Source organism: Dermacentor andersoni, chromosome 3 (assembly GCF_023375885.2).
Source record: "Dermacentor andersoni chromosome 3, qqDerAnde1_hic_scaffold, whole genome shotgun sequence".
Lineage (NCBI taxonomy): Eukaryota > Metazoa > Arthropoda > Arachnida > Ixodida > Ixodidae > Dermacentor > Dermacentor andersoni.
Window position 1 is genome coordinate 50,567,724 of NC_092816.1, and position 14,091 is coordinate 50,581,814.

General features: G+C 45.1%; 1 protein-coding gene across 4 annotated transcripts in view; it reads left to right on the plus strand.

The window, feature by feature from the left end:
- LOC126548330 (cationic amino acid transporter 4-like) overlaps positions 1-5,526 on the plus strand; it is a 146,680-nt gene extending 141,154 nt beyond the window's left edge. For all 4 annotated transcript variants that reach the window (XM_050196508.3, XM_050196478.3, XM_050196493.3 and 1 more), the window contains exons 4-6: positions 154-501; positions 1,177-1,285; positions 3,247-5,526. In XM_050196508.3, coding sequence (XP_050052465.1) covers positions 154-501; positions 1,177-1,285; positions 3,247-3,389 — 600 coding nt within the window. In that variant the 3' untranslated portion in view covers positions 3,390-5,526. The remainder of the gene's footprint in view (positions 1-153; positions 502-1,176; positions 1,286-3,246) is intronic.
- The last annotated feature ends 8,565 nt before the right edge of the window (positions 5,527-14,091 follow it).

A 14,091-nucleotide genomic window follows, 5' to 3' on the forward strand; every position in this document is an offset into this window, starting at 1 on the left:
GTTCATCACGGTCTGCATTAACCAGTTATTGAGTCCCCAATCATGCCACAGTGTCACGCCGAGGCCATAGCAGCTACTGCAAATAAATAAATATCCCCGCTTATCGCAAAGACTTGACCGACTCTTGTTTCTTCTTGCATATCAACCGCGCAGGAGGTCTTGGAGATGGGCTCGCTCACCGAGAAGCCGCCGGCAAACGGTTCCTCGGGCGGCCCGGCCGGCGCCACGTCCAACATCGCCTACAACCGGCTTCTGCCGCGGTTCCAGTTCATGTCGTCCGTGCTGGGCGGCGTGACCACGGACCTGATCATCTCGCTCAGCGTGTGCGGCATCGTGGTGGTGACGCTGGTGCTGGGCTTCTACGCTCAGAGCCTGTGGGCCGAGATTTCCGCCGGCGTCTGGTGGGCGGTGCTCGTGCTCGTAGTGCTTGTGCTCGTCCTGCTGGCCCTGTGCTTTCTCATCTCCATCCACGAGCAGGTCGTCACCATCCAGCGGTACAAGGTGCGTTGACTTAATGCCCCATGTTCGTTCGTTCGTTCGTTCGTTAGTTAGTTAGTTAGTTAGTTAGTTAGTTAGTTAGTTAGTTAGTTAGTTAGTTAGTTAGTTAGTTAGTTAGTTAGTTAGTTAGTTAGTTAGTTAGTTAGTCTACCGCCGCCGTTCGCACGACGAACGGCGCTGCAACCAACGCCCGGTACAAGGGACTCGCAGAAGGGACGTGCGCAAGGTGCCACTGCCGTCCTTATCCGTGTTTCCATTCGCCGTGAGCCACCAGCTACAGCTGAGACGGAGACGTCCATGGCACGTGCTTTTCTACGATATGGAAGCACCGATCTTTACTCGTTACAGAAGAAAAGTTAACGACGTGGGCTTCGAAAAGCTAAGCGAGAAGGCAGACACCCTTTCGAGAGAAATAGGTGGTGTCCAAATCGGGGTGCCCAAATCAAAATCCCGTACCATTCCTTAGGCGGGGCTAGTTGCGAATCAATCTGCTGCCTTCCCAGCCCTAGCTTTCTTGCATTCGTTGTTCGAGGTATGAAACCAAGCGAGCTTGCCAAACTGTTCGTGATTTTTTAAGTGTAGCCCTTTCAATTACGAATGATAGCGTCGGTGCCCAGTTCTGGTCACTTTCCCGGCGTCTATAGCAAGCTGACAGTCGTGATGTTTTGATCCGCGCAGATGCCGTTTGTGCCCTTCCTTCCCATTCTGAGCATCGTGGTCAACACCATTTTACTGACGACCCTGCACGGACTGACCTGGCTTCGTCTTCTTGTATGGGTAGCTATAGGTGAGTCAAATGGCGTTATTCTGTATTTCTTCATTTCGTGTACAAGATGCCGCAAAGAAAATCCTGGTGCCTGTAGGTGGGGCTGGCCACCCCACTCCTAAAACGTCTTATATATGCATAAATGTGGTCGAAACGCTATAGACAAGGATCAACGATATTACTATAACTGTTGATACATGCCCCTGTACAGTTTAAAACAAGGCATCAGTGCGAAACAGTGCATTTGTAGCTTAATTTAGGTAAATAATTTCTGCGCAAGCCCGCAAGGCGGACGAAGATTCATGAAAGGAAGAATTGTTATCCACCAAACGGTAGTACAAAGCTTCTTCCTTCAATGAATCTCTCTCAAGAATGTTTTCCTTTCTTGACACTTCCTCCACCTTTTGGGCTTCCGTAAAAGAGATCTTTTCATATTCGGTTTGCCTGTGCTTCGAGTTGTTGATTAATTTGGCCTCGCTCGGTGCTACGCTAGCCTCCTGGTTACCTCAGATCGTAGAGCGACCGCTAGGAAAGACGTTGGTCCCGGATTCGATACCCGGGCAAGGACAAATTTTTCTACAACTCGTAGCTTTCTTTCTCACAAACCCGACTACGAGTTCTCTATAATTAAGCTAAACTGTGCGCTTGCTTCTTGTAAGAAAGTGACTGCTGCAGGTCCAAATTTCATTAAGCACGGTATGTTGCTAAACATTGGAACTAACGGTCGTTTGGCATATTTGGAATTACTCAACGACTTGTGAAAGAATAGACTGTCCCTGACTCTTGGAAAATTGCACATGCGATACCTTTATGGAATCGTGGTAAAACTTCTTTTTCTCTTGAGTGTTTTCGTCCTGTGAGTCTGAGGAGCTGTTTAGGCAAGGTCATGGAGAAAATGATCGACACTAGGTTGCAATGGGGGTGTAAGCAAACAGAAGCACTTCAATATCCCATGACAGGACTTCGAAGGTGGCGATGCACCAGGGATGCAATTTTGGATATCTTTACCTATGTTAAGCATGAACGAGCCAGGGTAAATGTCACAATAGCTGTTTCTTTAGACATTAAACGAGCCTTCGACACACTCTGCCATGCGGAACGGTGGCGAGGAGGACATCGAGGCACCCTAGCAGCCGCCAGAGAAGGATGCACCTACTCCCTCGCCAAACCCCCCTTCCTCACGCTCGACAGGAGAGGGCACGCTTCCAGCCTGCGTTCCTCGCTCGCGCACGCGAGATTGAACCACGTTGCCGGCTCACCCTCGCACGCTTCCAATCGCACATACAGCATACGGCGCGCGAAGACGATTTTATCGCCCTTTGACTTCATACGGAACCTCACGGCGCCGCCGACGGCAGAAATGCGACTGCAGTGTCCATATAATTGCAATAAAAAGACGCGTATGCAAACACAGGATATGCATGACTGCCACCGTTGTACGAGTTCTCGTCCACCTAAGTTGCACTGCAGGAAGTTACAGCCTAAAAAAAAAATACTTTGAGCTCACTCTATTCACTTGTCTATTTATTTCTCTGTCATCAAGTGAGCTGAATTGAGAACGTGATTATCATCATGCGCTTTCTTCGCATCAATATGAGCACAGCTGGGAAGAAGCCCAGGTCTGTAACGCGGTGCACTGTGGTGAAGTACGCAGCAGCACTCCGCGAAGGAATCGCAGAACATTGTCATGGCAGCCTATATGCAGAAACCATTCTGCGTGCACAAAAACAGCACGCAGTTTGCAACTTGCTCGCACCATCTTTTTGAAGCAACGAATGGCCTTACGGAACAATTTACACGTTTTTCGCTAACAAGAAAGTCGTATGTGACCAATTTTGGCTTTCCAAGCAAGAAGACCGCGTACAGGTCCGAAACTTCATCCATTCTATTAAAGCTTGTTCACTGACAGTTCTTACTTGTATCTGACTACACAGACTTCCCGAGCGTTTTACCTCAACTTGCATCTGCGCTTCTCTTCGCAGGGCTCACGGGTTACTTCGTCTACGGTACCCAGCACAGCAAGCTCAATAAGCCGCAGGAGCAGTGTTACAACCATACCGCCGATGGCTCAGCAACCAACGGAAAGCCTCAGCAGCAGACGTCTTCGGGCAACAGCCATCTCTGAGGACAGAGAAGGTGGGCTCGTTCGGTCCCGCTCTTTCGACGTGCAACCGGTGAACGCTGGTGACTCTGCGAGCGGGGGGCCGATTAGCGACGGACACGGCGGTCGAGACCAAACCAGGGAAGCCAGCTTTACGGTGCCAACGTCTTCCGGAACGGGCAGACGGGTGATGACGACGTTGTCGTGCTTGCACGTGCGCCGAACGAGTGAATGTGAAGTGCCCGACGTCGTCGCACCCGTGCCAGCCGCCGGTGGGAGCAGCAGCGACAGCAACGAAAGGAAGGGAACCTCGTGCCGTGTGACTTGTTGTCGGAACACGGTCGTTGACAACCGACAGTGCAACGACTCTCATCTGTACATAGACTCCTCACGAAGTTTTTTTTTTTTTGTCCGGACAGTTCCGAACGGTGCATGTGGGCCCCGTGATCTTGTGCTGCTGGGGGAAAAGTGGGTGGGTGGGGGTTTTCTGACACGATTGTCTTCGGGTACAACCAGACGCACCCACTGTTTATGCGGTGGACATAACCCTTAATTGATGGTCAGTGTACTCACGGAAGAAGATCACGTGTCGTATCGACGAAGGCAGCTGACCTTCCCGCTGGAACGACCACAACTTTCACCGACGCCTTCACGCATTATTTCTCCGTTTTTTTTTTTTTTCCTGTTCAGTTCAACCCCCCCCCCACGTCAAACGGAACGAGAAGTGTTGACCAAAGCAGAACTGTTTCTGTTGTTGAACTTAACGAACAAAAGTTTCAAGTCCGTCTTCAACTTGCTACGTGCGACACACCGGAATCGAAGATGTTGTACAGGTTCATACTTGATGTGCATTTAGTCGTACAATTTCGTTTTATTTCAAAATTTGCAGCGATTCTGCGCTGCTGACGATGTCGCGGCGAGCCGGAAGATCAAATTACATGTACAAAGCACGGGTGATCTTGAGCCACCTATTTCACGCCTAATGCTAATCACCATAAAGTGGGAAGTACCATCGACCTGCCGCTTTTTATGCATGTGTTTTCGTGGTGTAACCTTTTAAATTCTTCGGGAGGTGCTATTTTTAGCTGGAAACGTGCGCTTGATTGTTTGTTGTATTACAATTTGCATCCCGGAGCATGGAAATAAATTTTCGGTTCTGACCTTTTAAAACACGGCGATAGAAAGATCAACGCTTCATTAAGATATCGATGTAAAATATTTGTACCTGAATCGAGGTCTACTTCTTTCATAAATTGCTTTTTTTTTTCTTCTGCCAGTTTTGTCTTCGCATAGAGATAGATGGCTCTTCTTTCTTTTAAATAATATATTTCGTTATTGCTCTTACGTGCACTGTAAATATATTGCAGACATAACTATTTATACTTCTTAGCTTTCTTATAGGACCGTTCTTGGATACTTTGTTTTTAACGTTCTTGTTTTAACACATTCGCGAAACCTTTCAAACACATTCGTATTGCTTAGGGTTAGACAGAAACCTGTAATGAACCGTGGCAAAAATTTTGGGTAACGCTGTGAAACCATGACGTCTGCTTACCAGGGTCAAGTTTAAATATGGATGCTCCCGCCTAATAGCGTTTTTTTTTTCTTCTTTTGTTGTTGTTGTTGTTAATACTTATTAGCTGCGTTTGGTGATATTTATGCTGGCACGTAGGGTATAGATATGTACATAAAGAAGAATAGACATTTACGTTTCGTTTAAAGAGTGCATCAATCCTGTCATGCACATATATATACATATGTGTACTATATGTGTACATAACTTTCGAGGCATACTCTTAGAGTGGCGCCTACACGGCCATTGAGTTTTTATTTTTTGTGCATCTACAGGTTTTAACGCGTGCGCCAGCGCTATTTGCATTTCTAGCAAGGGCAAATGTTGAATGATGCCTTCGCCAATCACAGGTAATACTTTTTCCTCCAGAACAACTGTTCGGTGCTATATAGTACTGAAATGAAAGAAAAGAAAAATATTTTCGGTCTTGACTCCAAAAGTGCTATTGCGTGTGTGTGTGTGTCTTTCTTTTTCTATGTAAACGCGTAGATTTGCCATGAGCGTTTTCGTTTTCGAACGAACAACGAACAAGCGTGAGTTATGCCAAGTGTTTGCAGGCAATAAAGGAATTGCTTGGTAACAAGAAAACAGCTGTGAACTTTTTTTCTTCTGTCGTTCGGTCAAATGTTCTCGCTTGATATCGTTGCTTCGCCGTAGGCGCATTGCCATAGGAAGCAAGGAACGCGAATGGAATATATTTCTCAGCCTTATATCGAGAGTGTGGAGGTAGGCGAGTGGTTTATTTCTCCAGAACTTATCGAATACTACTACTACTACTAACACTACTACTACTAATAATAATAATAATAATAGTGACACTAGTAATTGATTTCGTGAAAATCGTGTTTCCCCCCCCCCCTTCTTCAAGAAGTACAGTCTGAAATTCTGTGTCAAATTCATTCATGTTTCAGTTAGCAATATTCAGTGTTGTAGTTAAATGTTAAGAAGAAGGTTTAGCTAGGGTGCTCCTATATAGATGCATGTAATAGGAGAATTCGTCTTTCTCGGCAACCACTGCGCCAAATTTGGCAAGGTTTATTGCATTTAAAAGAAAAAGTGAAGTCTAATGACCGTTGCTCTCGAATTCTTTATTTAGGTCGTCACTTTTTTATTAAATATGGCAACAATAGCAAATTTCCAAAAAACGAAACTATCATGTTTACAACTGTAACTCAGCAATGAAAAATGATATCACAATTACATGAATTGCGTATAATAGTACATATATAGCGGACAAAATTGATACGTCACGCAATAATTTAAAGAGATGTAGTAATATGGATATACAGCTTTTGCAGAACCCTCCTACACAACGTAATGAATTCACGTAAGATATAAATTGACATATCGAAGGCCGTTTACAGAACCGCGATATCTGGTCTTTATGCACAGCTATTAATTTGTAAGCTTCGCGCTTTTATACTTTCAAAATTCGAATCTTTTAAAAACTATTTCATAAAATTCGAGCCCTAAATCGAAATTGCCCTTTCCGCAGGTACTAGAATTCGACATTCTCTCGCAAATACAACAAATTTCACTAACATCGGTCCAGGGGTTATCTCACAAAAAGCGTTTCTGCGTTTTACATGTATTTGAATAGGCCGCGTCGGAGTCGGGCCCGAGCTAAAGCTTTCTCTTAAAGGGCCCCTCACCAGGTCTGGCCACCTTGAGCCGACAAGCGCAGAGCATACATTGCGCGATAACGATCGTGTCTGCAAAGTGTTACGTCGCTACGCGCCGCGGAAAGACCTGAAATTTCAAGACGGAACACCGCTTTCCCTTCTCCTCGAGGCCGCCGCGCTCCAAAGGGGACGGTGACGTCCTCGTGTCCACAGTGTGACGTCGCTCGTAGTGACCCGTGACTTCGATAATTATTCAAGGCAGCATTTGTTATTTGTGTGATCTGTTGCTTGAATTGACGAATTAAAGTTTAGAGAAATAATGAAGCGCACAAACGGAATGTCTGCGTGTTTTTTGTTTTACTTCGCACCGAAGCAAGAGGGATGTACTTCCGCTTCGTCTGCTTGTTCGCACGGTCGTGCAGTGACGTGCGCAGGTACCGAAACTATGCCATTTTCTACCGTGTTCCAGCGCATGAGCATGCTCTGCGATTCGCTTGTTCTGCCTCAGTATTCGTGTAGCACTGAATTATGCCGCTAGTCATGTTTCCTTGTGGACAGCGCGCAAAATCGTGCGCTGCGCGAACGATAGAACAGCTCGCGTGCGACGCCGTCAGCGGAAGTGCGTAGCGCCGACAAAAAAAGAAAGCGAGGAGAAAAAAAAATGAAGGCGGGGCCCATGGCGTATGCGTCACGCGATCCTCGAGGTCCAGTATGGGAGAACGCAGGGAAGGTATTTCGCTTGCGGTGGCTAGACGGGGCGAGCGGAAAGAACGTGTTGCTTGGCAGTGGAGCTCGCCTGCTGAAATCATGAGTTCGCGGCACTGAAATATTTCTATCTCGGCTATTAATGAGTCGATTTGAAAAACATTTTGCAGCAGAACGCTACCTAGAGGACATTTAACAACTTCCAGCGTATAATCAAAATTTTCTATGGGGCTTGGTGAGGGGCCCTTTAAGAGGAAGCTTTAGCTCGGGCCCAACTCCGACGCGGCCTATTCAAATACATGTAAAAACGCAAAAACGTTTTGATGAGATAACCCCTGGACTGATTTTGATGAAATTTGTTGCATTTGAAAGAGAAAGTTAAATTCTAGTGACTGTTGGAAGCGGAATTTCGATTTAGGGCTTGAATTTTCTTTAAAATATTTTCAAATATTTGACCGTTTGAAAGAAATAGAAGCACGAAGTTTACAAATTTATAGCTCTGCATCAAGAACTGATATAGCGGTTCTGTAAACGGCATCCATTAGATCATTCAAAGCGGACAAATTCAATATGTCATTTTACATCTTAAGTGAATTTGTTACGTTTGTTGCAACGGTTTTGCAAAAGTTGTATTTCCCTATGATTATATTTTTTTATATTCATGTGTAACATATGAATTTTGTCCGCTTTAGATGTACTATTAGATGCAATTCACAGAATTGTATTATCATTTTTAGTGGTTGAGTTACAGAGTTGTAAACTTGATAGTTTCGTTTTTCGAAAATTTTCAATTTTTGCCAATTTTTAATAAAAAATTGACGGCCTAACTCAAAAATTCGAAACCAACAGTCACTAGATATTAAGTTGTTCTTTTAAATTCAGCAAACCCCGTCAAATTCGGTGCAGTGGTTGCCGAGAAAAACGAATTCTCCTTCCACATGTATTTATATAGGAGCACCCGAGCTAAAGCTTCCTCTATACATGTAAAACGCAAAAACGTTTTTCTGAGATAACCCCTGGACCGATTATAATGAAATTTGTTGCTTTTGAGAGAGAAAGTTACATTCTAGTGACTGTTGGAAGCGGAATTTTGATTTAGGGCTTCAATTTTGTTAAAGAGATTTACAAAATTTCCGAAGTTTGAAAAAAATAGAAGCACGAAGTTCACAAACTAATAGCTCTGCATCAAGAACAGATATCGCGGTTCTGTAAACGGCATCCATTAGATCATTCAAAGCGGACAAATTTAATATGTCATTTTACGTGTTACGTGAGTTTGTTACGTTGTTTACGAGGGTTCTGCAAAAGTTGTAATTACATATTAATAAATTTTTTGAGATTCATGTATAAGATGTCAAATCTGTCCGCTTTAGATGTGCTATTAGGTACAATTCATAGAATTGCGATATCACCTATTCTTGCTGAGTTACAGAGTTGTAAACTTGATAGTTTCGTTTTCTGAAAATTTGCGATTTTTGCCAATTTTTAATAAAAAATTGACAACATAAATCGAAAATTCGAAACCAACAGTCACTAGATTTTAAGTTTTTCTTTTAAATGCAACAAACCCCGTCAACATTGGTGCTGTGGTTGCCGAGAAAAACGAATTCTCCTTTTACATGCATTTAGATAGGAGCACCCGAGCTAAAGCTTCCTCTTAAGATGAAGCTTTAGTTCGGCGGCTCTGACTCTAAATACATGGGAACTGAAACTCAGCAACCACTGCACCGAACTGGACGAGGTTGGCTGCATTTCAAAGAAAAATGTTAAAATCTAGTGACTGTATCAAGCAGATTTTTTTATTTAGGGCATCGGTGTTCCTGCAAAAAAGAAATTGCAGATTATGTAAAAAATACGAAACTATAAAATTTACAACTCTGTAACTCGACAATGAAAAACGAGGTCGCAATTCTGTAAAGTTCGCCTTTTAACGCATCTAAAGCGAACAAAATTGATGTATTATACAGTCTTCTGAATTGCCGCACTATTTCGTAAGTAGGCCGCTTGCAAAGCCCTTCGAAACCCTTGTAAACATTGTTGCAAATTCTCATAACTTCTAATATCATATATCAAGTTTGTCCACTTTGGATGTTCTCATATATTCAGTTTACAGAAATGCGATATGTAATATTGGCGCAGAGTTACGGATGTTAAATTTTGTGCTTCTATTTCTTTTCATTTATCGATTCTCGGCTATTTCAGCAAAAAAAAAAAAAAAAAAAAAAACATCCAGGCCCTAAAATTAAGATTATGCTTTGTACAGTCGCTAACATATCACTTTCTCTCTGAAATGCTAAAATAGTCGTTCTGTCATTGTGTCTTCAGCACCGCAAATAGCCTTTACCTGAATAGGGAGGCTACATGCAGCCCCCGAGACCAATATTTGAATAAAGACGTTTAAAACACCGCTATACAACGTATACCTGGTAATGGCTAGCGAGACTTCCACACGTTTGACCGACGACGCCCACTCTAAAGCTGTCGCGGTTTCCCCATTGTATCAATCAATCAATCAATCAATCAATCAATCAATCAATCAATCAATCAATCAATCAATCAATCAATCAATCAATCAATCAATCAATCAATCAATCAATCAATCAATCAATCTCTTTAACCGATGCAAACACCGTGAAACAGTAATAAGTGTGAAGAAAACGCATGTCCATCGATGTGTGCCTTTTACCTTGCTGTATATATATATATAAAAAAACTTCAAGGACGAAACGAATGTTTTTGTGCACAGCACTGTATCGTGCTACTTCTAACGAGCCAGTTATCCCGCAGTATTAACCCGCAACGGCAATCTGCCGACGTCGTCAAGCTCGCCTAGAGCACGCCACACTCTTGCGGAGGGCGCAAATTGATCATTACGCAACCTCCGCATTACGCGGGCGTTGCACTACCAATTCGTAATGCGGAGGTTATGGGTTCGGTACCCACCGGTGACAAGTTATGTTTTCCTCCACTTCCCTTCAATGTTGTTCATTATATTCTACATTTCAATTTCAACTACAGCTAATTTCCCCAATGCTTCCCGTGTTTACATTAACAGCTGCCTTTAAAGGTTGTAATTAACAGAAATGGAGCCACTCTGACTCTATATTTACCTCGTTTACACACACACACACACACACACACACACACACACACACACACACACATATATATATATATATGTTGTTCAATCAAGACAAATCAATAGTTAGCCGGGCTCCAATTTACCTTCCCTTTGTGGGGACGCTCGACTCACCCGTCCCCCGATGTTTTCGCAGCATTGCTCTCGTGTCTCCTGTAAACCGGCTTCTCTGCGCAGCTAAGCGCCGGCGGTGTGGCTGCAGATTAGCATGAGAGGTGGCGTTAATGTTGCGCTGATAACGTCACCCAAGGCGGGGTTTCTAGGGCACGAAAGGGAACCTTCTTGGGCTCGGGGTCGGCAAGCGGCGCGGTCCTACCGCGCGAGCGCCGATTCCTTTCCTGGGACCGGCCCGGGGAAGCCTCAGGAGCGGGACACCGGAATGGACGAACACAGTCGCTTGAACACACCACCGTTCGCGTGACTGTACACGCGAACGATATGCGTTGGGTGTTCAGCGTGTGGGGAACATATTCGTTCGCTATCCGGTCGCGGTGAGTCCCACTTACATCCTCGATTCGTCGCGGGCCCACCAGCATGTTCTGATTATAGTAATTCACCTAGCAGGCATTAGCGTAGTAAAGGTGCAATAAATGCCCTTGTGACTGCCTATGCACTGCTGTGTTGCCGTTCGTTTGTCCCAAGGGCATGTGTGAGACCTAGTAAATGAAGTAATCGACTAAACCAAAGGACTGCCAAAACGGTGATTAATTACAAGTAATTAATTAAGTGCAATTCATTAGAAGTCTGGTCAGAGGCTGACATCTTAACCCACAATGCAAAACTTTCAAGTTATTAACGTCAGTAATATGATCAATTTCGATGATTGCAACAAAAAGTATGTGGGAGAAGCAAGCAAGCGAACAAGCAAATCTCTGTCTGCGCCGTCTATATATGCTAGTATCACATGGACACTTTCAGTTGCGATTGTGTTCGACCGGTACAGAATTCCGCAAACGTACCTGGCTCACTTGCTCAAGCTGCGGAAGGGAGCAGATTGGGACTGAGAAATTCGATCCCGATTCTGGCTCGATCGCGCTCTTATCTGTCCCACCCGTGTAAAGGAACAAGAATCGTTGCATGTTCATATAGAATTCAAGCAGTCAATTAATTGTAAACTAATCGTTCTGTTTAGGTGTGAACCTCGACCCCTCCTTGTTTGCAAACCACGCGTCAGAATACGCGTAGATTTCTCGAACGTCACCAATAAAATTCACATTTTCTGCATTCAGTACCTCTCCGAGTTCGATGCCACTTGCTTTGTGCGCGGAAAAACTGTCAATATACAGTTGAATAAAACGTCACTTCCCTTTTCGAGGCTGCATAGTGCGTGATATATAGAATCCAGGTGCTTATTCTTTCTGTCAAGTATATATATGGCTATTTGTTCTTGATTGCACGCAATAACGACCAAAGCCAGCTGCGCATGCTGTCGCACAATGGCAGAGCGGGATTCGCGCTAGCTTTCACGCGTATACTGCAGTGATGAACACTGTCCTTGGACCTGGCGCCATCCTCAGTGTCATGAAAGTGCTGCTTGTTCATTACTTTAACACAGGGGAAGAAATAAAACGCGGATAGCTTGAAGCACAAACAAAACGAGACTGAATTTCCGCTGTGCATTTGTAACTGACATCACCTGCGCAGGTTCAGTCTTCTGCACACCACTATAATCAACAATACTATTTCATGGGTACATAGGAACACCGCAATATAGAAAGAGAAGCGTGGTAGGAAGTTTCTCCTGAAAATGACACCATGGCCACTCATTCTCGGAGAGGTGGAAAGAAAGAAATGAGAGAGAGAGAGGGAGAGAGAGAGAAAGAGAGAGGCGGAAGGCACCGCAGATCACGCACAGATACATAGCCATACACAGGATATTATACACGCCTTTCGAGTACGGCCTTCATGATGTTCAAAAACAACAAGCAGGCCGCTTCTGACTTTTTTCGAAAACACGCTCGTTTCGTGTATGAATTATACACAGCCACGAATCCCAAGCGTATCTATTGTGTCCAACGACACCATGCCTACTGAGTCACTATCCAAATTCTTAAATAATCACCAGGTTAAACATTTCCCTCATCCTTGCCCCCATCCTTCCACCGTGTAATGAGCAGTTGGGGACCTGACAAAAGCATAGAAGTGCAACGTCAACGAGGGAACCCAATGTCGCTGGCGCTTGTGTGCAGGCTCGCTGTCAGCGTCAGAGCATCTACTAGTGATTTATGCTCTGCATCAAATTCAGACCCCAGAAAAAAGAAAGAACGATCAATTTCACCGACGGCTTGACAGAACACACAAACGACGATGGCACATTAAGTCCTGCCTAGCACCGCCATGCTGGAGTTATTGCTGACTCCGTGCGGATCTGATAAAATATAGTCAGCTTCAGTTCTTCGAAAACCACCAGTCCCTAAAGTTTTGGTGCGCTGTATAGGTAACAACCGACGGAAGTTGCTTAAGACAACCATTCTCGCGACTCTTTCTTTTATTTTATTTTTTCTTTGCACTGCCTTCTTTGTTGGCCTGAGCTCCAACGCTGTGCGCGTCCAAGGCTGCCAGCTGCCTCGTTGCTTGCTACGCAGGCACGCACTGGAAAACAAAGCCACAACCAGTTGTGTAGTTTCTCAAGTTCCTCCATGACACAGAGCTGATGTGTGGACGGGTTAGCAGGCCAAAGTATACGGTGTATGGCCCGTAGCCTGTTGCGTCCTGTTGAGACCTATTCATGCGTACAAGTACTGCTAAGAGCTTCACATGCTATATTGCTCGTCTTTCTGTACCCCTTCCCCCCTCCCCTCCCGTTTAGGATAGCCAACCAGGTGCATTCGTGGTCAATATCTCTGCCTTCTCTCACTCTCACGTCCGCCACATTGCACTTGACAAGTGGCGCTCGGTCGGAGAAGTTGCCAGCAGTGCCAGGTTAGGTCCGCCCGCGGCTGGCAACCCTCCTCATCCTTCAGAGAAAAACATTTAGTCTTACCAAGGACCATATTAATTAACAGTTTCCGGCGAGGAAATCTTATCGAAGCGTTCACGTCATTTCGGCACGTTAGTATAGACATAGACGTGCCCACATAGACGATTAGGGTAGTTCAGATGCGCGTTAACATGACGTAACTGTGCACGTTATTCCAGAAAATAACACTTTCGGGTTACAGCCCAAGATGTGACTGGTAATAAGCCGAAAATACACAGCCGCAACCTGTAGTGCGCTTACAAGGAATATCCGCGCCTGATGCCTTGAACCATACCTCGGCCAGAGTGAGCTACCATATATGTTTTCACCAAGGCAATATGCCTAATCCGCTTCTTTAGCCGCTGCTTTAGTAACAGCTGTTTACCAAAGCGTTACGGGGCGCGGCAGGGGTGAAGTGGCCGTGCCGTCAACAAACATGTGCGCGCGTCATCTGGTCCCACGCTTTCCCTCGTCTCGTCGTCCGTCCTCTCTTCTCCGATTATTCGTTTACACAACCTCCATAAAACGTCTCGCGGCAAAGCACGTGCTTCCGTAGCATCTCTCCCTCTCCCAGTCCTCAGTTGTCGGGGCACGGGGTCAGTGCGCAAGTGGGGGAACGAGTGAACGAGGAAGAGGAGAAGGTCGAGGACACGTGTTTGGCCGCGCCACCCACACGCCGGGGGCCAGACTCGCAACCCAACAACAAGAGCTCCGCCACAGCCCGCCGC